The sequence below is a fragment of the Megalops cyprinoides genome, chromosome 7, assembly GCF_013368585.1.
Source record: "Megalops cyprinoides isolate fMegCyp1 chromosome 7, fMegCyp1.pri, whole genome shotgun sequence".
Taxonomy (NCBI): Eukaryota; Metazoa; Chordata; class Actinopteri; order Elopiformes; family Megalopidae; genus Megalops; species Megalops cyprinoides.
The window spans coordinates 25,725,700-25,751,339 of record NC_050589.1 but is presented as its reverse complement, the minus strand read 5'-3'; the positions used below and the strand labels follow the sequence as shown (position 1 = coordinate 25,751,339).

Sequence of the window (25,640 nt, the reverse complement as noted above, 5' to 3'; positions counted from 1 at the left end):
ACCAAGCACACAAAAATTCTATAAACATACACACAGCTCGGCGAAAGACACTCCATGTAGAATCAAAGGCACTTTACAGAAATTAGGTGACGTGTAGCAACACATCTCTCTGATGCATTATTGAGACAGTAAGCACTACTCTCAAAATCTGCTAGGTTGACACAACACACCCTCTCTTTTCCCACAGTTGTAAAAGCTGCATCGGCACTTCTATACCATCAGACAGGAAACCAGTCAGCAAGTCACACCAAGGAGGAAGTGACACAGGACAGCTGTCTGGGAATGAGGCATGCATTTTGTCACAGTGAACCATGCTGTAGCCCAACACCTGAGCAATCTCTGTGTGATCTCTGCGATCACTTACGCTGTAGGCAGACCCAGAAAATGAGTGTATAAATGGGGGTGGGGGTGATTTTACCCCCTGAAGACCCACAGTTCTCAGTTTTGGAGGTGGGGAGGGAGGATGGGGAAGCATAAGTTCCCACATCACTTCTTGATCTACCTGGAGATGATGACACACTGTTCAGTGTGTAAACAGGCTGTTACAGTGTTGTCACTATGAGGCCTAACTCAGACAGCCCATCTCAAGAAATACTGAGTCACATGAGACCTGGATTTACCCCCCCCCCCCCCCCCCCCCCCACCACCTCAATCTCTTTGTGCTGCTGTAACTGAAGGGTACGTTGCTTAATTTGGACCTTGTCTGGTGTGTGTCTGCATGTGAGCGTATGTGTTTGTATTTGTATGAGTTTTGTATTGTATTTGTATTTATGAGTTTGCATGTGTGCATGTATGTGTGTGTATATGTGCGTGTGTGTGTGTGTGTGTGTATGTGTGTGTATGTGTGCACACATGCAGGTGTGTGTGTGTGTGTGTGTGTGTGTGTGTGTGTGCACAAGTGTGTGTGTGACCATGTGAAAGTGGGTGACTGTACTGTGTCCCTTTTCTGAGAAACAGCCAGCAGGTTGCCAGAATGTACAACTCTCAAATTGCAAACAGTGTTACCTCTGTTGTCAGAGGATATAAATTATACTAAATAATAAATTAAACTAGACTGCTTGGATGTGACGGCTGAGGGAGTTGACAAAGTAGGAAACAACCCCCCACCACCACCACCCCCCCCCCCCCCCCCCCCTCCCTGCATCTCTCCACATCTCTGTGGTCAGTGGTTCGGAGGTATTTTTAGGGTGCTGCATTGTTTTTGACCTTTACTTAGGGTTATGACTAATGCTCCTGGATTTACGCTGATTAATATGAATCCAGGAGGTCATGCATGCCTCTGTTCTCCAGCAGTCCCCTGCCACGGTTGCGTAAAGTCCTTCCACACACAGCGGTGCTCAGCTCCAACCCAGCCGGTAAGTACCAGAAAACCTTCCTGAAACAGCCTCTTTTAACTGAAACCAGCGTCGGACTACACTGAGAAATGAAAATCTGTGTGTGGTTTTATAGGGGGGAAGTAGTCCAGGAGAGCAGGAGAGGGGCTTTACTGTCAGGAGGAGAGAGCAGGTGACAGAAGGGAAGGGGTTGAAAAATTGGGTGCCAGAGAAATGGGGTACAGGGTGTGAAAGAGACATAGGCAGTAACACTGTTTGAAAGCAAAGCCTGAGCACAACTCACAGTATTTTGATATATTTTTATCTATTTTTCTAGTAGTATTTTTTGTGTGTTTCATTCAGGCACCTTAACACTTGAAATCCATTCAAGTAAAATGAAAATAACATTTTAATATCATTTTACTAGCTTGATGAATTTGAATTTTTTGTTACTTTATTTTAAAGAGTGTGGTGTACTTCGGACACTGTGTGAATGAACAGAGCAGATTACGGTTTTTAATCAATTCTATGCTGTTTTACTGTAAACACATATAAAGGGCAAAGTGATCATTTTGTTATTTGCTGTTTTTAAATGCAAGGAGAATGTTTTAAACAATTGTAGTTACTTTATCTTGCCTATGATGTTATAACGCACGTGCAACTGCTTTTCCATTTAACACTGTGACATAAGCAAATGCTCTCCTTTTCACGGCGTGTCATTGCTGTATTTTAAAACATGTAGTAGGATCCTATCCAACATGCTTAATACAGTGATCTAAGAAATATATCCCACTGTTAGCCTTTCTCCACTGCCATAAGAGGCGACTATTCACTGAAATAGCATTAGGTCAACTACTCTCTGGCAAAAGGTATGGGTTCATTGCTAACACTGGTAGCTGGTAGCTCTGCGAGCAGCAGGTGGGCCATCACAGAGAAAACACCTGCACTGCCATTCTGGCTGGAAACACATGCTGCTCTGAAATCAGACTTGTGGCCATATAAACCATCAAACTGCCCGTTGTGTCCACGTAGTTGTGCAGAAACAACTGATGTCATGGGGGCTGTGACTGATGTCATCAGTCCAGGGGCATCTTGTGCAGTCTCCAGCCACTGAGTGCCTTCTGATAACACAAAGACCAAAGAGCAGGGGAGGCTGTGTTCTGAGAAGTGAAGCTGGTTCTCAGTTTGACCACATCTACAAATACTGGTATGAAATAAGGGTGAAAATATAACCCAGGGAAAGCCAGTTTCACTGGATGAGTCCAGCACATAAAAGTCACCCTAATAAGGCCCGCTCACTTGTATATGCAATGTGTCCAGCTGAAATCATTCCCTAGGGCTCATGTACATATATACATGTATACATGTTTATGTATTGCATAGAGGTTGTATCTACCCTTTAAGACCATCCTATGTTTTTGGACAGATTTTTCTTTGCTGGGAGTCATGATCTGAGCTTAATAATACTCAACATTTAATGCTCCTTATAGCTGATCCAAAATAATCATACTTTGCAATGACTGGTCATATTTCTGTCCCCTCAACTGATCCAGAGTCATTGGTCTTAGTATTACCCCTCCCCATTTTTTAAGGCATATACTGATCCAGGATCATTAGCTGGGGGGACAGTTTCCCTGTACTATGGAGAACTGAGATCGACAGTGTCCTTATTGGAATATACAGTGGACCAGTGGATAATTGTCTATATTCTCTTAATTCCGTGACAATTATGCAATTTTATGCACAATATTCCAGCACAGAAAGGCAGCAGGAGGTTGAAATCTGCGGTGCAAGGTTATCAGATAGACAAGACACAGCCATTTATTTCAATAGCAGTCAAACCAGACTTCCATTCTTCGGTGCAGCTGTCGAGGCATTTGCTACATGCCACTGGTTCAGCCCGTGTGTTCTGAATTAATGTGGTTTAACCATCCAGTTCATTCTGCCATTTCAACACCATGTTTTGTAAGCTGTGAACTTATGTGTGATGGTAATATTCCCTCCCCAGAATAAATTAATTATGGCTACAGTCAGCATACATAATGGTTTCATAGGTTTATAAATAGGTTCAGCTTGAGCTTATCTTTAATAGTTGCTAATGGACACCATTTTAAGTCTTAAAAGTTAAGCAAGTAAATGCTATTAATTTGATTATCCTGTGTTGCTGGTATTTGTTATAGGGCAAAGCTAACAGTCCGTTTTAATACCAACTCAAGTAATTGAATAATACTGATTAATTTGACAGTATTTCTAAAAATGCAATGAACCTTAAAGCACTGAGTTCAGGGCAGTAAATTTTGTTTATGTTTTCACCTAGTGCATATTATCATTATCATATTTTGTTATTGTTACAGAGACCCAAATGTGTAACACTATTTTGAAAGCATACAAGTAGTGATGGCAGCATTTTTTATTTTAAGTCTATTCAGCATCATAGGGAACCAGTTCTAAATTAAAAATGAAATTCAATTCCCCTACAAGTAATGCTACACAGTACCATCCTCCATGCATGGAACCTAACTTCAGTTTAGTCCATTTGAAATAGTTTAAGCTTCTTGTACACAGTTCAAGAATACACTTTGAGTTTCTAATGTCAAAGCAAAACAGTTGGGCAAAGTTCGCCTTGCAGAAAAAGGGATTTGATGCTGCTTGTGAATGGCTTACGATAAAAAAACAGCCTTTTCTCATGAGCAGGCTTTGTCTGGCACAGAGGGAGTCCATAATTTACTGATGTTTGTGCTGTGCTAATTCCTTTTGATTTACCATAAAATCGTGAGCTAAACTCCGCAGCACAAAAATTCACCAGAGTTTGGCTCCTGCTCCACCATACAGACTCGTGCACATTTCACCCCCACACAGGGGGTGCAATTCGATTTGCATTGCTAGAGTCCAACTGTGTAAACGGTGTCTGAGAGCTGTGTTGATAAGAGGAAATAAAATAGTCAAAAAGCAGATTAGCCTAATTACAGTTTTAGGCTTAAATATTGTAATTGCTTTCACTAGCTTTTGTCAAAACTGCAGTTTGTATGAGCTAATTCGAATAGTTTCAATGCCAAGAGCGATTTGTTCACGTCAAATACTTGGAATTGTGTGTTACTTAAAGCAGAAAACAACACATAGACCTGCTTTGTTTCACAAGCTGGACTTGTGATCACTCTTCACCTGTTTACCTGTGCCTCACAATCCCAATGATTTTGATCACAAAAGAAACTATAAAAAGAAAACCCATGGCTTCATGATTTCAGACTCTGTGTGTGTATCTCACAAATGGGCTATTTTGGTAGTGAAAGACACATTTCCATAATGTCTGAATCAAACAAAGCCCTACACTGAAACCTTTCCCACAGTACAAGTGGCTTCTCTTGGAACAGCTGCTTAGGTATGTCAGCATCTTTAGTTTCGCATTGAGGAGCCTGGGAATGTTTGTGACAGTTCTTTTTAGTCTGATGATATTCTGCAGGCTTCTGTTTGTCATTAAAGAAAAGTTAGAATCTAATTTACAAATACATGTGTTTATATCATAGTACCTTGATTCAAAATACACAACTTTATTTTCCTGTGACAACTTAAGTTTATAGCATCTCAGAGGCTTTAAATTAATAATCAGTGTTCCATGGCCAATTTCAAATACATTATTGCAAATCAAGTTAAATTTAAATTTAAAAATGACAATTGTTGTTAATGGGCTTTAGCTGTTTTACACATATTTTGTTAAATGTTAAGGTTTACCTGTTCAAACTACACCTGTGCACATACACATACACACTTTATATGCACACATGAAACGTGTATGGATGGAAAATGACACACTGTAAACATTTCTAAAACATCCATAACAGTAAATTGTTCAATGCTTCACAAAAACAAACTTCTAGCTGTTTAGAATGGTTAAGCTGCAAATTATAGCTAGCCTTCCTAATTAGCAACTAATTAGCCACTCCTTTCAAATGTCACACCCAATTTTGCCCACATATCACCTGTATTTGGTAGCTTGTCTTGATCATGCAAGCTTACATAACAACACAAAATCTTGTCTACATCCAAGCATGTGCTGTTTGTCAGATTTTAATGGGACAGAAGTGATTTACTTTGTTACAATGTCTGTGTCATATCTGCAGCAAAATCATAAAGACTGTATAAGCAGTCAACTAGAACACCTCTAGTAAGTTCAAATTCATCATGTAAGTTGATGACAGTCTTCTTCTGTCATTTTGCCGTTCGTTCTGATGTTTTAGCTGTTGTACTTCTGTCAGTGTTCCATTTCTCCTTTTAAATCATTTTTATGCCTTGTTTTGCTAATAAAGGGCCTTACTGGGGTTGGTTTTCAAAGTGACATTTGAATCAATGTTACAACTTGCATCGGCCACATTTTTTCCAATTATTATTATTATTATTATTTTGCACCAAGCTAACAAAAATTGTTTATGCAAATCCTAATTCCAAGCAGAGCTATGAATGACGGTGTTTATTTTTTCACTGTTGATACAGAACCATTTTAAAATGGCGGGACCCTAATGTTTTATGTCATTAATTTCAAAAGGCACAATGATTGATTTCCAGACCACAAGACAAACCTTTAAGCGTATTTATCAGAGCCAAAGAGTATTGTTATATATGTTATAAATGCACCATGGCCACAGCATATCAATATTGACTGTATAGAATATAAGCATCTGTTGCGCTGGTACCCATCAAATGTCAGCTTCTCTAGGTTGTATGTACTTGTTATAAGAACTGTGACAACCAATCCATGTGACAGCCAACTCCGATTACCCCTAATGTGGAGATCTTGATGCAGCTGAACCGGGGTTGCTGTAGTATGCTCGTTAAAAGCAACACACATTTCCTATTAACTGTATACAGTCTCCTGGCCAAGAGATTGAGCCAGCTGTCTATCGGTCAAAGCATCCTAGCCCATCCAGTGACATGGCAATGTTAAGAATACAACTAGGATAAACACTGTCAGATCATTTACATTTGATTCCAAATTCACAGCATCACACTTAATTAAAAAAGAAAGAAAGAAAAACAATGGATGTTTTGTTCATGCTTATGTTTACCCAGATCTGGGCCTTCCTCTCACACAATCAGGAAATCGTACTACTCACAACAGTGAGCGTGTACATACCCAGTCCGCAGAACCTGTATGTACTCGTAATTATTTTAGGATACCTTTGGTGCTGGTTTGAAATACGGACGTTAACTTTCAGGGTTCATAGAATGACTGTACAAACATAAGGCCATATATCAGGTGTAGCTCAGTTTGTGTTTTAATGAATTCGGAATCCGTGATGTTTATGCACAGTCTTGGCCATTAGTGTTGTATCTATCTCGACACGCATAAACACATGCACACGAAAATGGCTTCGCTTTACAGACTACCTGCATTCCTCCTAGATGAAGAATCGCTTATGCGTGCATTGCTCTGCCGTTGAGAACTCTTATTTCAATCACATGGGAATTAGACATTGCTTTGTCACAATTGTCCCACCTTTTTAGAATGAAACGTATGAACAAGAGGAATACACTGTACACGATGGTTCAATATTCCAAGACAAAGAAGCTTCTTTGAATAATACATTGAGTTATTCTTAAAATTCAGAAATCTGTACTACAGGTTTTCCAGTTCGATGTTTCAGTCAGCTGCAAGTTCTTTTTCGAGTCCTGACTTGTGTCGTACCGAAGCTACGCCACTTTTTGGTTAGTGTGTCTGTTGCCAAATATTAGTAATTTGAGTTTTTTAAATTGTGTCCGCTTTCATCATATTATGCCTTTTTGTATGAGCAAAAAAACAAGATTAATTTGGCATTCTGTTGGAAGCAATGGGGGGAAATAAGCAACTGCATTTTCTTTTGAGCTCGATTTCACGTTGAACCTCATTTCCTAAGTAAAGAGTGTGCCCGCTATGCTTGCAGATATGGCTGCAACGTCCACGAGCAGAAGAAAATAATTTCCACTGAGAATTCGATACGTCAACGGCGAGCGATGTAGATGGATGGAGTGAGATTCAAGTCTTTTGAAGAGCTCTGGGCGCGATACTCAATATTTCTTCTTACCCGTGCGGGCATTGCAACGAAACCGAGGAGCATAAATCATTATAAGACCAAAGCATGCACCTCAAGTCGAAGTCTCTAGATATATCGTTTGTAACTAAGCTAAACTTGAACGCTGGGGTTTGTGTAGGTAGGGAGAATCAATCACTTGAGCGAGGTATTTGTGGCAGTTGTTTTGCATGAAGGACACTCGTGGATGCTGTAGGCTATTTAACCACATTGCCCGCTTACTGAGTAGGAATAATATCCACCCCGGGCACGTCACTGGCATCCGTGGAAGTGTTATACCCAGATGATATTTTCAGTGATGAAAGGTTTAAACCACCTGTGAAAGCTGTATCGTTTTATTCGTATCTTTTGCATAAGAAAGCGTCCCGAAATGTATACTAAGGATTAAATACAATGGGAGCTACGCTTCAGCGGTATATTACGCTTAAATGTAAGGTGTAATAATAAATATGGGCCTAGTTCACCTTACACCTGGCATTTCAACGGATCCATACTGAAGTGGAGGCTAAGCGTGTCTATTTGCTCACTGTACTGTGAGTTGCTGTTGTTGGGAGCTGACCAAATATAGAAAGTTATAACAGTGAGATACGTGAGTAGAATTTTGGTCTGACCTATTTACATTTGTAACGTTCATGCTGCCCACGAAACAGCGTGATCGCCCAGAGTAGCACCTGTTCGGGGCAGGCAGTCGGCAGAGAGGACGTTGCCACACTACTAGATATTACATATACACTGTATTCTATTTTCAGTCTTAAACTGCGAAAATACATTATTAGTTTATACTAAGTTATTTTGTATTACTGTAGCGGAAAAAAGTTTATGAGGGCGAATAAGAAGACTCTGTGCTGGTAGTCCATATTTCTTTCATGCCGCTTGAGGGTCGTCCTGATTGAGGGAACACAGTATCGAATGTGATGTTCTTTGGTTGCCTAGCAGTCTGGCACACTGATGTAAAATACAATAGAAGTTCATAAAATAATCTGATTATAAACAGATATCTTAGCCATAATATTTGTAGCCCGCAGACACCACTCTTGGTCTGGCTATTATTATTTTTCCATACTGCCTGCTGTTTCTGCTGACAAAGCAACCTGTTCATTCGACACTAAATAATGGTATGTCAATTTCCAGGCGCGGTATATTAAATTTACCAGCCAACAGTTATGGTACAGATATTTTAAAGAAAGTTTAACGACCCCCTAAAAAGCGCTTGCATGGGCGTTATTATAGTGCCTTTTAGAGGTATTTTAGACGTAGAGTAGCCTACAACCCGTCATTTCAGACCTAGGCCACAAACTAGATCTACTATATGTACGTAATTTAATATTTAATTATATTCTCCTTGTATTTTTGACTTGCAGAGACAGCTGAATCGGTATTTGTAGTGCATTATAGGCTGTATGGGGCGAAAAGTCTGGTAAATGAAAGCAATTCCATTCCGATTCTTTGCCGAATGGTGGTCGCAATTACAGTGTAATTACACGTAATACCCTATCTTTTCAACAAATGTAGTTGAGATTCTTTTAAGCTTTGGTCCACATTATTGTTTTTTTCCAATAAAGTAATTTGTTAAACATAACCATATCATTGCATGTACCTCAAAAACATTTTGTACATTTTATCTGATATTGGTTATACCTACCCTACTGAATATAATCAATTGTAATTACTGGAAGTGGCGGAATATTTATTTTTAAAAAATCGAAAGAAATCGGACTGCTGCATATTACAAATGATACGAAATAGACAAACAATATCACTATACTTAAAGTTTTTTTATGAAAAGTAAGCCTGCGTGTCCATTTTCACTGTAACTTTCACTGTAGCCTATAATTTTGAGAATTTTAGCGATATTGTAAAGGGTTTTTGCTACTGTTACACCTTCTAATTCAAAGAAATTGTTAGACTAATTGTGTGTAACTTACACATTCCGCCTTAGTATAGGTAATATAGACTACCTGCATTCGAATTTTTGTGTTCTGTTGGTGTCTGTACATCGGGTTTTTTGAAGCAAGAACGCGACATGGCACCAAATGTGAGGTACAGCAATCAGTTATTCTGACACTACTATTTGGTGGTCGATTTTTATGGGTCCACTAGATTACGCAACAGACTGTTAGAACATATACACCTCTTTCAACAAAGATACATACCTCTTCTAAGAAAATACCTTTACTTTAGTTCTCGAAATTTTATAACCTATAGAACTCCGGGCATTTCCTCGCACATAAATGGCGCCATACATAGAACAGGACCGAATGTCAATCATGTAAACTAACTCCACGGTCTGTACCATAATTTTAAGAATAGCCTACCTGTATGTGGTCATGATCTTAAGAATACCTGTATGTGGACTTCAAAATATGCCGTTTTGAATATGTCCTATCTGCGTGCTATATTTATTGTCGTTATGCTGGTATTTTTTTTATTAATATAATTTATTGTCATTTTCTCCTTTGACTTGGATAATTGTTTTAGTTTTGTTATTGCGTGATCCTGTAATCGCTATATTCACCGAAGAAATTTTAAACGTGTTACTTCTGGTACAAATTATTCTGTCTCTCTATGTTACGTTGCAAATGCCCAGGACATCCTTTTAAGTCTGTCTTTAACTCTTCCACAGCGGCAACGGCAGGTGGCTTGATTCCGCTACCTACTTTCCAGCGATACCCCTGCGTTTCTGCCCGCCAGGAGTGCAAAGTCGCGCGCATCCCATAAGACCCAAGACATGATTCCGTCCCCGATCTCTACCCAATGAGAACAGCCAGGCAAGAGAGCTGTCAACATTTTTCTGCCCCACACCCCTAGCCCTTGTCCGCCACCCCTCCGTTTTACAGTTTCTTCAGTTCAACGCTGCAGTTTATCACACTCACGGTGCTGATAACGGTGAGAGGCTGCGAGAAATATTCCATAGGAGAAAGGACCTGGAAAAATTTTTTTTTGCTTCACCAGAGGGGGGAAGGCGTGATATCAACGAAAAATCACACGTTTTGGCCAAGTAAGTGGGGAGTACTGTGTTTTCTCAGAGAAGATGAAACTTCAGTGAAGCAAATCTGATTTCCAAGTCCTAAATTCTGCAGATCGCCCCCCTGGCTGGGATTACTTCAGCTGCGTTTGCCAATTCTCTTACAGCAGTGGTTGGATATTTAGGTGGAATACGTTTTGTCATGGCCTGGTGAATTAACAATTCACATGTGAAATTCATGCAGAACAAACACTGCTGCATCACGAGCACAGATGGGAAACTTTACCTGAACAACTATGTGTGAAGTCAACGCTACCCAGCCCTGAAAGATCAACCGTACTACCGGACTTTCTTCTCGCCTTCACATCAGTCTACTGGAAAAGAAGCATAAAATGTTTGGTTTAAGCAAAGTTCAGGGTCCTTCCCGGATTCACAGCAAACCCACAGTGTCCACGGGAGCCTCAGGATTAAGACATCTGTCCAGGATCGGGGCACCTTCTTCAGACGGCTCAAATGCCAGCTCCAGGCTATACTTTGCTTTTATTTTACTCCTTCTAATGCTCACTCCCAGAGTGGATTCTTCGTGGTGGTAAGTACTTCTCATAGTTACATTCAAAAGAATCCCCCTCACACACGCACACTTGCAAATCCTTGATTTTTTTTTTATTATTATTATTATTATTTTTTTTTTTTTTTGCATCTCACCAGTGAATGTATTTTCGCCAGTTTGCTTTTATACGGGATTAAAACGGTGCCAGTCAATTTGAAATCCCTCAGAGCGATCGCAGCCCCTTCATTACGAGAGGAAGGGAAAGTTGCTTTTTAACAAAACAATACAACACGGAGGTGCCAGATGCGCGAGAAGGGAATACGTATATGTTGTGGCTAGGCTAATACAGACTGCCGTCTTTAAATCATAATTCGTTTAAAATATGCCAGTTTTTACGATTTTATTGCGTTTCTCGTTTCTCCCAAATGAAATATGTTTCTTAGATGTGAAACGACGCGAAAACATTCAGATTTTAAGTTAATGTAGATTTGCACTTGAAGTTGTAGTAGTGGCTGTTATTGTTGTTGTTGATCATATATTCACGAGTAGTTGCTGTTATAGTATTGTTCAGAGTGCTTTTTATTCAGATATCTCGACTAGCATAATATTAATTTTGTGAATGGTTATTATGTTCACGCAGTTAGGATGTAGTGTACACAGGAGGAGCGAGAAAATAATTTTCATCCAACAGCATGACGATTTACATTTTTAAGACGGTGTAGCACCTGTTGAGAATTCCTTTCTCCATGTTAAGCGAACATTCGTTCCACAGCAGCGCACGAGAAAAGACGGCTCCATTTTCATGTGGAAATAAAGTGTTCATGAAGCTTTTGTTCACCCATCATTACTTTATGTGAAAATCAATATTTAAGTTTTGTGTACTCCTGGTTTCTCAATCCGTGTCTTCTAAAACGCAATAAACCCATAAATTCAAGTTAGGAAAGCGTATACAATGGGCATGTTACAACAGACTGTGCAAATGAATCACCACGTTTGACGCATTTTAGACTGATGTGGGTTTTTGTCCCTATCAGGAAAGAAATTGAGGCAGGAAGGACAACCCCGCTCTATTTCCTTCAAAATTTTTAAAATTTGTTTTGTTATGTCTCTAGATAAAAGTCGTGGCGTTAATATTTGTATTATTATGGTCTTTTTTATACTACCTCACTGCGTGGAAGCCACTACCAGTATGACACAACTGAAATGGTTTAATTTATTGATTACTTACATGCAACATACATCACGTGCACCTTTTTATATACAGATATGCAGCATTCGGCTTTTAATAAAAATTAAGGAGCTGTTGATTCCCCTGGGACAGATTTAAATTTAGTCTACAAAATCAGGGATACTGTACCTCTTAGTGACTGGTTTGTGATTGGCACACCATATGAATGAACTCCATACCCAAGTGATGAATCCAACTGAACAATTAAAATCTGGAGCTTAATTTGCAGTCCTCAGGGAATGGAATTTCACATCCCTCCTGTATATGCTTTGTCTCGTTTGAACTTTACAAATTATGTTTGGATCCATCAGTCAAAGCACATTTTGCCCAGTTACTGCAATAACGCTCTGTGGTTCTGCTAGTCCGCTGTGGTTTTGGTTAGAAAACTGTCTCTGTTACTGTCATTGCTAGTCATTGGAGAGTATTCATATGATACCACAGTAAACCAGTTACATCAATAACCTACAGGCCATGGCATAACACGAGTTCTCAATATAAGCAGAAGATATCGGCTGTTAAAATAATCATAATCTCCTCCCAATTTAAATAATTCACTCTAACCACAATGGGAATTATTCCTAATTTGAGTAATTTAAAGCAAATGGGCCCTTTTTCCTTTTTTCAACATATCCATGAGTTCAGTAGTCACTTAAACTAATAGCAAATGTTTAAGATAGGAAAACCAAGTAACAGATGAATAAAGAACACAAGCCATAATAAAAAGGGTTCCAGCTGCAGCCCACACCTCAGTCAGATCCATTGAAAGCAGAGATTTGTTCTTCAAGGAACACCCATGAGGGAAAAGCAAACATGTGTAGACATTCATTTATCTATGTGGTGAATAAATGAGATTTTAGCTCTTTTGTAAATCTGAATCAAAATTATAGCCCTTTTCATGACACAGGCAAGGTAGTTTACCAGCCAATTTCGCAATAATAGAGCAATAAAGTTAATTTATGTTGGCCCTCCTGGCTATACCTGTATTTGGCCCAGCTGGTGTCTATAAACAATGAAGCAGAAAAATCATTAATTTGCCAGGTACTCTGAAAAAAGAAGACATGCAGTGGTCTGGGCTAAGGGTGATTAGTGGAAATATGATAGTGTGCTATGTGTGTGTGCCTGTGTGTATGTTAGCAGTCCATATTAACAAAACAAAGGATACGTATTTACGTAGTAGTTCAGAGGGGTAGTAAACATTACAACATCTACCCAGAGAATGATAATAACGCAGAATTATAATTTGTTCAAATGGGAGTGCATGAATTATGAAACATATAATAAGAATATTACTGCCACATTTATAAAGAAGGATGGTGACCAGAAAAACATAGCATTCCATTCATCATCTCAGTGCCTCCTTCAGAGACTGGTCAAAATTCATTGGCCATATTCTGTCCATGGCAGCTCAGTCTGAAACCAAAAAAGGTGAATGTATCTGAATTTTTAAAGATGTCTCTTGAGGTTGTTAAAGACAGTGCCTTAATTCAGCATTGCACAGCAACACCATGCCTCAGATTTGAACCTGCAACATTTCAGTGAGAAGCCAAGCTCCCTGACCCCTTGCCATGCACTGCCCTGTGTGCATGGCAGACAGGTCATGTGAGGTTGTCAAACAATGGTGGTGTAAGAAGGAGTTAAATGCAACACTAGATCCCCCATATGCTGCCTATAAATAACAAAAGCCCTGAAGGTGGTGCCTCACCGCGATGCTGTTTGCTTTGGACTGACTAAATGGTGCAATCCATAAATAAATCCTTGATTGAGAGGGGTTGATCTCTCCGAGAGCTGCCTGCATCGTCTGGGGAGAGGGGAGAAAACATAACCCTGCGTTCAGTGATATCCCCCATCGATCACGTTAATGAGCATCTCTGCAGTGTAAACACCCCCCCCTCCCCCCCAGACAGATTTCATGTGATGCTACTGTACTACCTGCTATTAGGTAATACATGTAAAACAATCCCAAATTACTGGCAGGCAAATGGGTTATGGGAGTGGCTTGAGGCTTAAATCATACTATTTTGGACTTCTGCCATACACAAGGGGGAAAGCGCAATGAATTAGTGTTGAACAGCAATGTGAAGTGAGATTAGTGCAGCCCAGTGGATTTCCCTTCATCAGGGCTGTGGGAGAGAGCAGGGATCTGCAGGAGTCAGTCCCATGCATTGGAACAGGCAGGTAAATGACAGCATTACGAACTGTGTTTCCCATGAGAGCCGTGCGCCTGTCCTGGAAATGTGGAGCCGTTGAACCGAGAATGAAGGGACGAGGTTCAAATTGGCAGTTACAATTCCAAACCCCCGACAGCCAATGAGTGAGAGAATTTATTCTGATATCATCCAGACAGCCGTTTTCATCGAGTCCCAGGACTCTCGGAAAAGCATTCAGGCATTCCAATGGATTTCTGTGTACCAAATTGCCACTTTGCCAACCAGTGAAAAGTGGAAAATGCAATAGTACTGTTGTTTTTCAGCTTTGAACAGATGTGAATTGATCGGGGAATTGCATCCACAGTTCCACTTAATGTTTTCCCATTGGACAATTCAGTACTCAGGAGCACTGATTCCCTTTATAGTCAATACTACAGCATCAGTTCCCAAAAGATCCTGATCTTGACCATCTAAGTGTGTCTTGCTCACTCAGTTAAATACTGCATGGTCCACAGAAATAGTGGGTCAGTAACCTCCAGTTAAATTTCAGCCTAAGACTGGAGACTATAGACTGCATCTTGGTTTCCTGAATTAGGACATTTTTCCCTTTTTTCCAGTACTTCAACCATTTTGCACAAGAAAGGTGTACAGACTAGAATTCCTTATTGTTGCTCTGGATGAAAGAGTCTGTCATCTGACAGATGTGTGAATGTAAATGTAAAAATTATTTTGCGTACCATGCCAAAACACCTTAGCCAGCATCATTGTGTCAGAACTATGGCAGAAGCACTCAAATTGAGCATCTTAGTTGTGGTTAGAATTGAGTTCTTGCTGGAAACTATCAGACCTGAGATAGAACAGCATTATGGTGAATTAGCTTCCCAGGTCCCTACCTGCCCTCAGCTATCTTCTGCTGAATAAACCATCTTTATCTGTTCTAATGCTATTTTATGTTAGACTTGCAGTTGCCAAAACCCCTGGATCACTGCAAATCTATGAACGTGCATCACACCCTTATTTTAAAACATAAAGCACAACCAAAACACAGCAGAGATAGGGGTCAGCAGTTCCCACGGGTTCCATGCTGCGAACAAGTCAGAATCATGGGATTTCCGTGGAATTAGGAGGGAGAGAATTTCAGTACATGTTCAGTACATGTTAGCATCTGTTCAAACAGTTTATTGTTCTGTGGAAAGGTTTATTTTTTCATAGTTAACCTTGTGAAAGTGACTATAGCAAAGCCTCTCTATGGGCTTTCTCGGTCCTGTCACTGGGATCCGTGACAGGGAGATGCAGCGTCACAGGAATCCAATTTATGGACGTAAAAAACTGGGGGGTGTTTAGCAGTGCTAAAGTGCCACTCAAGGCTCTTGTGTTTTATGGCTTTTTTGAGCATTTTGTAGATGCAGCCTTTCTGTGCAGTGTTAGATAATACAGTAAGTAATTCTATTAAAAAATCTTTATGCTTACTTAAGATATTTGCTGACTGTCCTTACTATAATTAGCAATTATCTTAAGTAACTGACTGGATGTTGATGTAATGTTTACTTTAAAGGAATAAGTGAAGAATCCACAAAAAAGCAAAAATTTAAATGAAATTTAAATTAAATGAAATGCAAGTTATTTTCACATATTGATTTGGAAAAACACTTATTCCCCTTCCAGAATTGAGTTTTTCATTCACTGTCTTTATCGGTCTAGCTGAATCACTTTTTTGCTGAAATAAGGAGTCCAGTGGGGAACCAGTTGAAAGGCATTTAAGTGCCACAGAATTGTTTTGTGACATTATTTAAAAACCCTGAGGCACTTGCGTGAATGGCAGCTTGGCTCTGTGATAGTTCATCTCGTCTTTAAGCTTGGAAAGCGTTCCCCCAGGAGTGGCTCTGGCTGTTTGAAAGCCAAACTGTTGAGCTGAGGTAAACTGCTATGAACTGGAGCCATTAGGGAGCTCAAACCATTATATTTCCCAGAGCTGTGCCTCTCCCCTGTGCGTGCCCACCTCGCCCCTCCACCCCACTCTGTGCTCAGCAAAAATCAACACTTAGTTAATAGCAGAGGGTGTTATGGTGTGTTACTGCAGCCCCGGGACTCGTGAATTACAGGCGCCATAAAAAGCAGAGCTGATCTGTACTCTGCGTGAGAGGAAGAGAGAGGGAGAGTTCAGCCAGTGGCATACACCTGGGACCAGGGGACATTTGGTGGCAAGACCCCAGCTGACATTTTCACCTGAAGAGGCTAACCTGAAGAATTATCAGTTGTATTGTCTGCACTGGACCATCTGAGATTAAGGAAATGAATCTTAAAAGTGGTACAAACAAAACAAATACTCCTCATCACACGTTTATGAGTCTTTGAAAAGAAAAAAGAAAATGAGCTGTACCAGACTTTGAAGCCAGCTTTATGAGACAGTATCTTAAGTACTGCCTTGCTTTTGAGTAAGAAAAGTAGGGACTCACTGTAAAATAATGTGAAGTAAGTGGCTGGATTTAACAATCTTTAACAATGGCCCTTCAATTTTTTCAGTAGTTTCTGGTCATTTAAATTATTTCATCATATGCAAATTGTTTTTGCAACTAATTCATGTTGCACATTCAGCCTGATTCATGGGACGTTTTGAGTCTCTGAATCAGTTAATCTCTGTAATTTAAAGAAAGAGTTAGAACCTCCTCCAAATTCTGTTCCTCACGCTCACACACGGCCGCTCTTTCAGACTCACTATTTAATGGGCCTCCATCCAGACGTGTGCCTCCAATCAGGAATTTATAAGCAAGCCAGATTAAGAAAACGCCTATAAAACAGAAGCTCTGGATATTGGACCTGCATGTAGGCGAGAGCAGATGCAGCAACAGCACAGCTTGTACAACGGTACAAAATAATGGGGTGAAAGGTCGGCACGTAAAAATGTAGCAGAAAATCATTTGACGGTACATTTCCCTTTATGCAGTGTACGTTATACAGTATATTCCCTTTATACACAAGCCCCTAGGATTGCAATATATACATGAATGCAATAGTTCTGGCCTGCAGGATAAGTGCAATTTACTGTGGTATTGCTGTCAGGAGTTGTGGGATGGTTTGTATGAGAGCAGTTGTAGTGTTCAAAGTCGGGACAAGCCATGCAATTCCCCTGCTTTGGCCGAATGAGGCAAGAGTTGGGTCCTTTTGATCAGGTGGTGCTTGATGACAGGATAAACACGCTAGTCTTTGAGAAGCATTTCTGCCACAGAGGATTGCGAAGCCTGGGGAATGAGGCAGCCATATGAGGAGTGGAAACTGCCCCTCATCAAAGTGCGGCGTGGATATGGTCGCGATACAGGAGTAAGGGTAGGCTGGAGGCTTCTGTGTGTTTGGGAACGTTGCGTCAGGGATCCCAGGCTTTGGCATTAAAGGGTGTCATGAGTTTGAGTTTCCAGGGGTGGCAAGAGGGTTCCTTTAGCCCATCCAGTAGTGGGGCAGAAGGTTCCAAAATCCTGTCATTTAAGATTTCTCTGTGCCACATGGCAAATGCCTACAGTTGAAAACACATACGTGTAAAAATATTGATTGCTCATTTTTTTAGTGGCATGTTTGGACTGACACAACACTGATTCTTGTTGCTTGTTAGTTGAATACCTAGTGAAGTCAAAGTATAACTACAAATATATAAATAAACTTTTCCATTGTCTGCATTGCTTAGGTGTCAGAGGAAAAGACTGTACACTATATGCAACATGTGGAACATTAAATGTTTCATAACTCAACCTCTACCTTGAAAATGAAACTGGAGAAATTAGTCCCAGTAAGAATGTTTGCCATCTCGTCCCCTCCCCCACCGCAGGTACATCGGGGCGCTGGGGGCTCGGGTTATCTGCGACAACATCCCAGGATTGGTCAACAAGCAGCGGCAGCTGTGCCAGAAGCACCCAGACATCATGCAGTCCATTGGCGAGGGCGCCAAAGAGTGGATCCGGGAGTGCCAGCACCAGTTCCGCCACCATCGCTGGAACTGCAGCACACTGGACCGTGACCATACCGTCTTTGGGCGTGTCCTGCTGCGCAGTAAGTGTGTGTGCAACCTTTTATATCTTCCCCCTCCCCCCAATGTGTGCACCCTTTTGTGTTGTCCTCCTGCCGCATATCTAACTCATTCTCACAACATGACGGCCGTTTCACTCAAGCATGGCCACGGCGAGCAAGTACAAGTCCGTTGCGAATGGTATGCATGTGTGCACCTTTTAAGTCCAGACTGATTCTTGGCATGTTAGTATATCGACAAGCTGACCTTCCAAAAAAATTCATCAGGCCTGTTAGTAGTGTGCTTCTGTTTAACGTGACAATGTCACCCAATGTGTAATTTGTAATCAGTGGAAGGGCCACAAGTTTCAATGAATTATAACTTTTCCTCTCATGCAGTTGAGTTAGGCAGGACAATTTCTCCCTAGCAAAGCTGCTGATTTTTACTTTAAAAAAACTCTCATAGTAGAGAAAATGTGCAATGTATCTGGATAAGCAGAGGTGGATAAAGTTGAATAATATACTGAGTCCCAGGGATTGTCAGAGGTTCTTTTTCACTATTTAAATCAACGTTAATACATCACAGGAGTGTGTAGTAAATTCTGCCTTATGGAGAACAGGGTAGTGTCTTACAGCTGCTCTTAACCACTTACATACACACACACACACACACATATCCATACCTACTCACACATATGCACCTACACACAAACACACACACACACATTGACTCACGCACACACAAACTTGCATACTCATTCACTTCCACACTTGCAGGCACACACTCAAATACACAAACTTACAAACACACACCTCACATACTATCTTACACACACATATACATACAAACTCAAATACCTCACTCATTCACAGAAACCACACACACAGTGGACTTGTTTCCGGTCACTTATGGATAGCACAGTTCATAAACACAGTGGAAGTGTGGTCACTGTCATCTTCCTGGTACATCAGAGCCAGAATTGCTAACCCAGAGCAGAGAATGGTTTGCCTTTCTCCAGACATGCTGTCATATTTTGGGGAAAGGCCATTCATCTTTCCCCTTCATAAAGTTTTCCCTTCTGGGGGGTTATTGTGAGTTTGAAAGCATTCCCACTTAGCCCTGTTTGTGGAGTGAACTTTGAGTCGGAGACTGGAAATTCAGAACCATGTACAGACGTCAACAAGAGTTTTCAACTCTTGGTTTCAAGTGGCTGGAAAAGCATTATTGTCAAACAAGAATATTTCCAAGTGGCACGGCTTCAAGACCACTACTACTGCAGGGTTAGTCTCTGGAAAGAAGTACAATACTCTGCCTTACTTATATGATTTAACATTTTATATGATTTAAGTGGAAATTGAATAAATAAAGGGATTGAAATGAAATCAGAAAATATCTGTAAATGAAATCCAAGAACAGCATTTCTTTGGGCATTCTAAGCACACTATATGTCTAACGAGCCTATACATGTCTAACTGACAAACACTTTGCACAAACCTCTGGTCAACTTCAGTGAGCATCTACTGATCTCTTTTGCTATATACCTCCAGCTCCTGTCTCCTTTAAGCCTTCTTGCCATTTGCAGTGGAATTTCATGTTTCACCCTGGAGTCCATTGTGAAAATGCAGGTTGTGTGCTATTCAGTAGTTGTTTTTTTCAAGTGAGAAAAATATTTACAATTAATAATGTATTTGCATGTGTATATAGTTTGGAGTACAAATATTCTCGAAAACTTGTATGCACATTATGAAACAGAAGCATTGCATGGCATCAGTAGCAGGACCACAGAGAGTTCCTTGTCTGTTACCTTTCTGTAAAGTCGGATGGGACGGATGTTCTCAGAAAACAAGTAGCAGACAGGGCGACAGATCCACACTGGCGACTTACAAACTGTAATAGGAGATGTAAATATTTGGAGATATGTTCCTGGCAAGAAGACAAAGGCCCACTCCCTAACTTATCACTCTCTGCTCTGATTCAGTTTATGGGATGGAATGAGAAACACCAAAAAAAAAAGAGGCATGCCAAGCCAAACCAGGCCTAATAATCCACAATCTACTTTCCTGTAAACGAAAACACGCCCTGTTATTCCAAAAGCAGTCATCTGCGCAGCACATGCCAGCCAGCAGAAACCCCTCTTTCCACATGCGCAGCTGCTTGCTCCTCAAAGAGCAACCAAGCAATCCTTCCCATATACTGCTCAGCTGGCTTGGCTCACCTAGCTAACAACACAAAGTTAATATACATAAGTATAATACTCAGCCTGTGAAGCAGTGTTTACTTAACTGAATGCACTGCTGACCATCCACTTTTGAAGATGGCGTATACATACAGAGCAAAATTCTGCTGTTTTCAGTCAAAATGCTAGCACAGTGATGAATGGGATATCAAAATGGCCATCTTTAAACAGTTTATACAGAAGAGCATTACACATTCGAGTTGGATTCAATGTACAATAATATTTAAAATGGAACAGTCACATTCACAGCTAATACATCCTGCAGATAGAACAGCTGTCTTTCCTTCTTATTTTTTAGAGAAATTTTCTTCCAGGGAGAGAAAGTGCTTATAGTTAACCCTCTTCATCAATGTATTCTACGTAGGCAGCCGCGAGGCCGCGTTCGTGTACGCCATCTCCTCAGCCGGAGTGGTCTATGCCATTACCAGGGCCTGCAGCCAGGGGGAGCTCAAGACCTGCAACTGTGACCCCCACAAGAGGGGCCGGGACAAGGATGCCGGGGGTGACTTTGACTGGGGTGGCTGCAGCGACAACATCAACTATGGCATCAAGTTTGCTCAGGCCTTCGTGGATGCCAAGGAGAAGACGGTCAAGGACGCCCGGGCGCTGATGAACCTGCACAACAACCGCTGCGGGCGGACGGTGAGAACAGCCACCATGACCGCTCACTGTGCCTGTGACACCCGTGTAATGTTGTGGCAGAGTAGGGGCATCAAAGGGCATTAAAAGTGCTTACCCAAGCCTCTCCTTTTGTTAGTAACCTTAGAACATTCACTCCTTCTGGAAACAAAAAATAATCTCCCATTTGGTTCAGGCTGATGTGAATGAGAGCTATAATTCTATGTCATTGAGTTCCTTTTTGATAACGATGGCTGCCATTCCCAACGTGTGTATATACTCTGTGATGGGTGACTCCCACCCTACTGTCCAATGCAGTGTGGATCTGTGTTCATAATGCATTGCGTTGGACATGCTCATATTATCACTCACATTAGCGCAAATGTCATGAAGGTTCTGTGAGATGCCTTGGTGTCATTCTAATGAAGCCCCGTTGCTTTCCCTTGCAGGCCGTGAAGCGTTTTATGAAGCTGGAGTGTAAATGCCATGGGGTCAGTGGCTCCTGCACTCTCAGGACTTGTTGGTTAGCCATGTCAGACTTCCGAAAGACCGGGGACTACCTCCGCAAGAAATACAATGGTGCCATTGAGGTCACCATGAACCAGGATGGAACAGGCTTTACTGTGGCTAACAAGGACTTCCGGAAGGCCACGAAGAATGACTTAGTGTACTTCGAGAACTCACCAGATTACTGCCTCATGGATAAAGCAGCAGGTGGGTCCTAGTCCAGTGTATTACAGAAGGATGTAAGGACATGCAGGTTTGGTGGCACTTACATTCAGAAATAATCATGTTGGTTGAGACCAAGAAAATTTCATTAAGTTACTGATCTGAGGAGATGAAATCACATATTGTGACAATTCCACAAAACATCATTCTTTATTTTATACTGTTCCAACACTAGCAAAATGTGATTACAAAACACAGACACACACAGACTAGACAGATTAGTCTATAATATGTCTCTTAGTCCTGGTCTGAGCTGGAATATAGTTATGCATTATTAATGATGAGCTGGTAACCCTTGTTTTCATAAAGATATGGGCAGGACATGCATTCACTAACTACTCTGAATGCAGCTGGCCTTAGCCTGTGTCTTCACGGTTGACTGGCGAGTCAACTAGACATTAGGAAAATAAAGGGAATCCCTGCTCTTCAAAGCCCTGGGAAACCAATGTTAAATGGCCAGAGGCCTGGGAATGGTGTCCATCTCAGAATTCATAATTATCTGACCTCTGCCTTCTCTCTAATTCCACCCTGTGTTTACGTGGCCGCACCCCTTGGCTAGGTCTTAGAAGTGCTTGCAAGATGCATTCCTAAGTTCAAAAACTAAGATGTGCATCCATTTAAATTAACCCTGTCTATCGTGCTACATATCTGGCAATCACACCAGCAACAGTGAAACTGAAACTATTTTCCCCATTAAGGTACCATGATGTAATAACAGTGCACTTGTGTTCCTGTTAAACTGACACACAATAGCTATATATTACCAGAAGGATAACTCGCCATTGGCACAGGGGAGGTCTAATGCAATGTGCCAATTAGATTAAATTTAGATTTACAATTAGATCTGAAATGGCAGGACTGAACCCTGGTCGTTTAGTACAAGAATCCTAATTGGTCTTTCAGATTAATCGGAAAGCTGATTTGCTTTACAAGAAAGCCATCCAACACATTAACAGGGATACAAACTGTGTAAATCCAGTTAAACATCTACTTGTAATGATTTCACCAAGCAGTTTTTTTGTGATGTTTTTTGTTTATTTTTTTATTTTGTGATGTATGCACTGGACTGCTTTGTCTTTTTTAATGATTATGGCAATCAGAAACACCGTTTGTTCTAAATACTGGTGCATTTGTTCAAATAGTGGAGCATGCTTCAGTGATGGATGAATGCATTCTCTAAACTCTAAACTCGGGCACTTTTCAAAGCATGTAAAACATCAAAGCATATCAAATGATCCGCATGAAGGGGGAATGGGAGTGTCATGGTGTCTGTGTCGGGTGGGTGTTTTCACGGCCCTGGTAAGAAGATTCTCACACCTGCCTCCTCTTAGCTCGCCTCCCCGAAGAGCCCGAGGGGCGGCCGGGGCTCCTGCGTGCTGTTAATCCCTGTCACTCTCCCACACACCCCCAAGGAACATGCAGGAACAGCACAAACATCACAGCAGCTCATAGACCCTGCTGACAACCTCACCTGCCGCACCTTGGACACGCAGTGACGGGGAAAGGAAACCTGCGTGGATGTTAGTGTTAATCCAGAGGCCGGCTGTTCCACAGCCATCCCTCACTCCCCTGTGAGAGGGCACAGCTGACACAAAGAGCTGTGGGGTACAGCTCTGGTGTTTGATAATTTGCCCTGTTCACACACTGTCCGGTTTACGTTGGGCAACATGGCACATGTCCAGGAGGAAAGTTAAATGTTTCAATTAGCTGATGTGGAGCTTGTGTTTTTCCTTTTTTTCCAATAACATACATAGGAACATGACCTGAAAAAGTGGCATCTGGTGAATCCCAACCACAGCAAGTTTTGAGACAATTACAGTGATGCTCATTATTTAACCACAATCATTCAAACAGCAAGGCTGAAATACAGCACACTTTGCATTTGCCTATTCCTGTGCATAACTGGGGTCTGCAGGCATTGCGCTTTGTAAATGGAGGGTATATTGGTGGGGGCATGTGGTAAGGTGGGGGTTGGAAATGTCTCCTGAAGCTTATAACACTCATTTCAGGAGGTCAACAGTTCCTCCATTAGTTCCCCGCCTTCCCAATGGAATTCTTACCCCAAGGATATATCAGGCTCATTTTTCAAATCCTATTCTCTGTGCTGCTGGTGTGGGTCTCACACTCACTGGAAGGGGCTGTCGTGGAGACAGGCCTCCTCTGGCTGAGTTCTGAGCTCTGTCATGGCTCAGGATTCATTCCAACTTTATCCATTTGAAAGCAGTACCAGCAGTACTAGACATCTCTCTGATGAAAGAGCTGGCCTAGTAAAGTTTTAGTGAAGACTTTGTTGTTTGTGTCCCAGAAAAACTACCAGATATCATATAGTGTTTTTTTTTGCTATAGAGCGAGAGAGAGAAAATACATACATATATAAATATATAATAAATATTATACAATATGCAATATATTGATTAACTGTTTGATTAACTACCTGCTTAGATCTCTGTTTTTGTATTTCCTTTATTGTAGAGTGCACTGAGACGTTTATTGTAAAGATTTAAGAAATGCTCATTTGACATATTCATTCTCTCATTTGCACACGTACACATGTACACATTTACAGATTTCACAGGTATTAATGTAGTGTTTGTGCTTGATATAATGTCATGTAACCTGACCACATGTCTCTGTTCTGTTCATGCCTAGGTTCCCTGGGCACCGCTGGACGTGTGTGCAATAAGTCATCAAGGGGGACGGACGGCTGTGAGGTCATGTGCTGTGGGCGGGGCTATGACACCACTCGGGTCAAACGCATCACCAAGTGTGAGTGCAAGTTCAAATGGTGCTGCGCAGTCGAGTGCAAGGACTGCGAGGAGTCGGTGGACGTCCATACCTGCAAGGCCCCAAAGCATGCCGAATGGGTGAACCAGACCTGAGGGCCGCTCCTTCCCCGCCCTGCCCACCTTCCTCAGGATTTCCTGCGGGCCATGGCATTCTGGGATATAGAGTCCATCCCTCATACCCACTGATCCCAGCTCCTCTCTCCGTTCCCTGTTGCATGGCTTTTATTTTACTGTCTCCGCAAAAGCACTAAAAACTAAACTACATTTCCCATGAGCGCTTAGCACAAAATGCTCAGTAAATTCCCTTTTCTTATTATTTTTGGATGGGGTTGTAAGTGCAAGGGCTGCTATATTTGCTTTAACTGTGAACCTGTTGTGTTTTATATTTTGTTTTGTTTTTGTTAATGCTGGTGTTTGACGAGGGGAGTATTTCATATGAGTGGTTTGTGCAAAAATGGTGTGCTGCTTACAAGATGCTTCTTGAGGACATTTATAGATGTATCATGGCAATTTTGTATTTAAACCATTTACATGTTTTTGGGAAACTGCTGGTCTGTGCACCAGAGAATATAATCACACCCCTCTTTATCCCATAACTTGTTTTTTCAAACTTTGGAAAATGACTGTCACTGAGGTCACAACTTCTTTAGTTTGGTTTTGCTTGTCTGTGGCAAGGCACCAGCACTCATACGAAAAAGCAGTGTATTATTGAGGTAGGATTCTGCACTCTCCTGCAAAGATGGATACCAAGTCCTTTCTAAGAGCAAAATGGTTTGAACTTTTGGACATTGCTCTAAGCAATCACTGCTTTCCCCCAATGCTAAAAAATGGACAATGAAAGTTGTTAATTTAAAGCAAAAAAAGCTATGTTTAGTTCCTTGTCTGAAGACAGACCTGCACTAAGGACATTAGCTAAAGCGTGAGCAAAATTGACACATTTATACATATTTGTTTATGAATTATATGGAGAAAAACACTGATGTGGACTGATGTGACGACAGAAAGAGTGAAT

At 41.2% G+C, this 25,640-nt stretch overlaps 1 protein-coding gene across 2 annotated transcripts; it reads left to right on the top strand.

The window, feature by feature from the left end:
• Nucleotides 1-1,292: 1,292 nt before the first annotated feature.
• wnt2bb (wingless-type MMTV integration site family, member 2Bb) lies at nt 1,293-25,640 on the top strand. Of its 2 annotated transcripts, none has more exons than XM_036533339.1 (6): nt 1,293-1,355; nt 9,999-10,929; nt 18,083-18,303; nt 20,860-21,137; nt 21,563-21,827; nt 24,492-25,640. In XM_036533339.1, exons 2-6 carry the CDS (start codon nt 10,733-10,735, stop codon nt 24,719-24,721), a joined length of 1,191 nt encoding a protein of 396 aa, XP_036389232.1. In that variant the 5' UTR covers nt 1,293-1,355; nt 9,999-10,732; the 3' UTR covers nt 24,722-25,640. The 2 variants fall into 2 exon arrangements, with proteins under 2 accessions (XP_036389232.1, XP_036389231.1); XM_036533338.1 differs by having other exon boundaries at nt 18,083-18,309.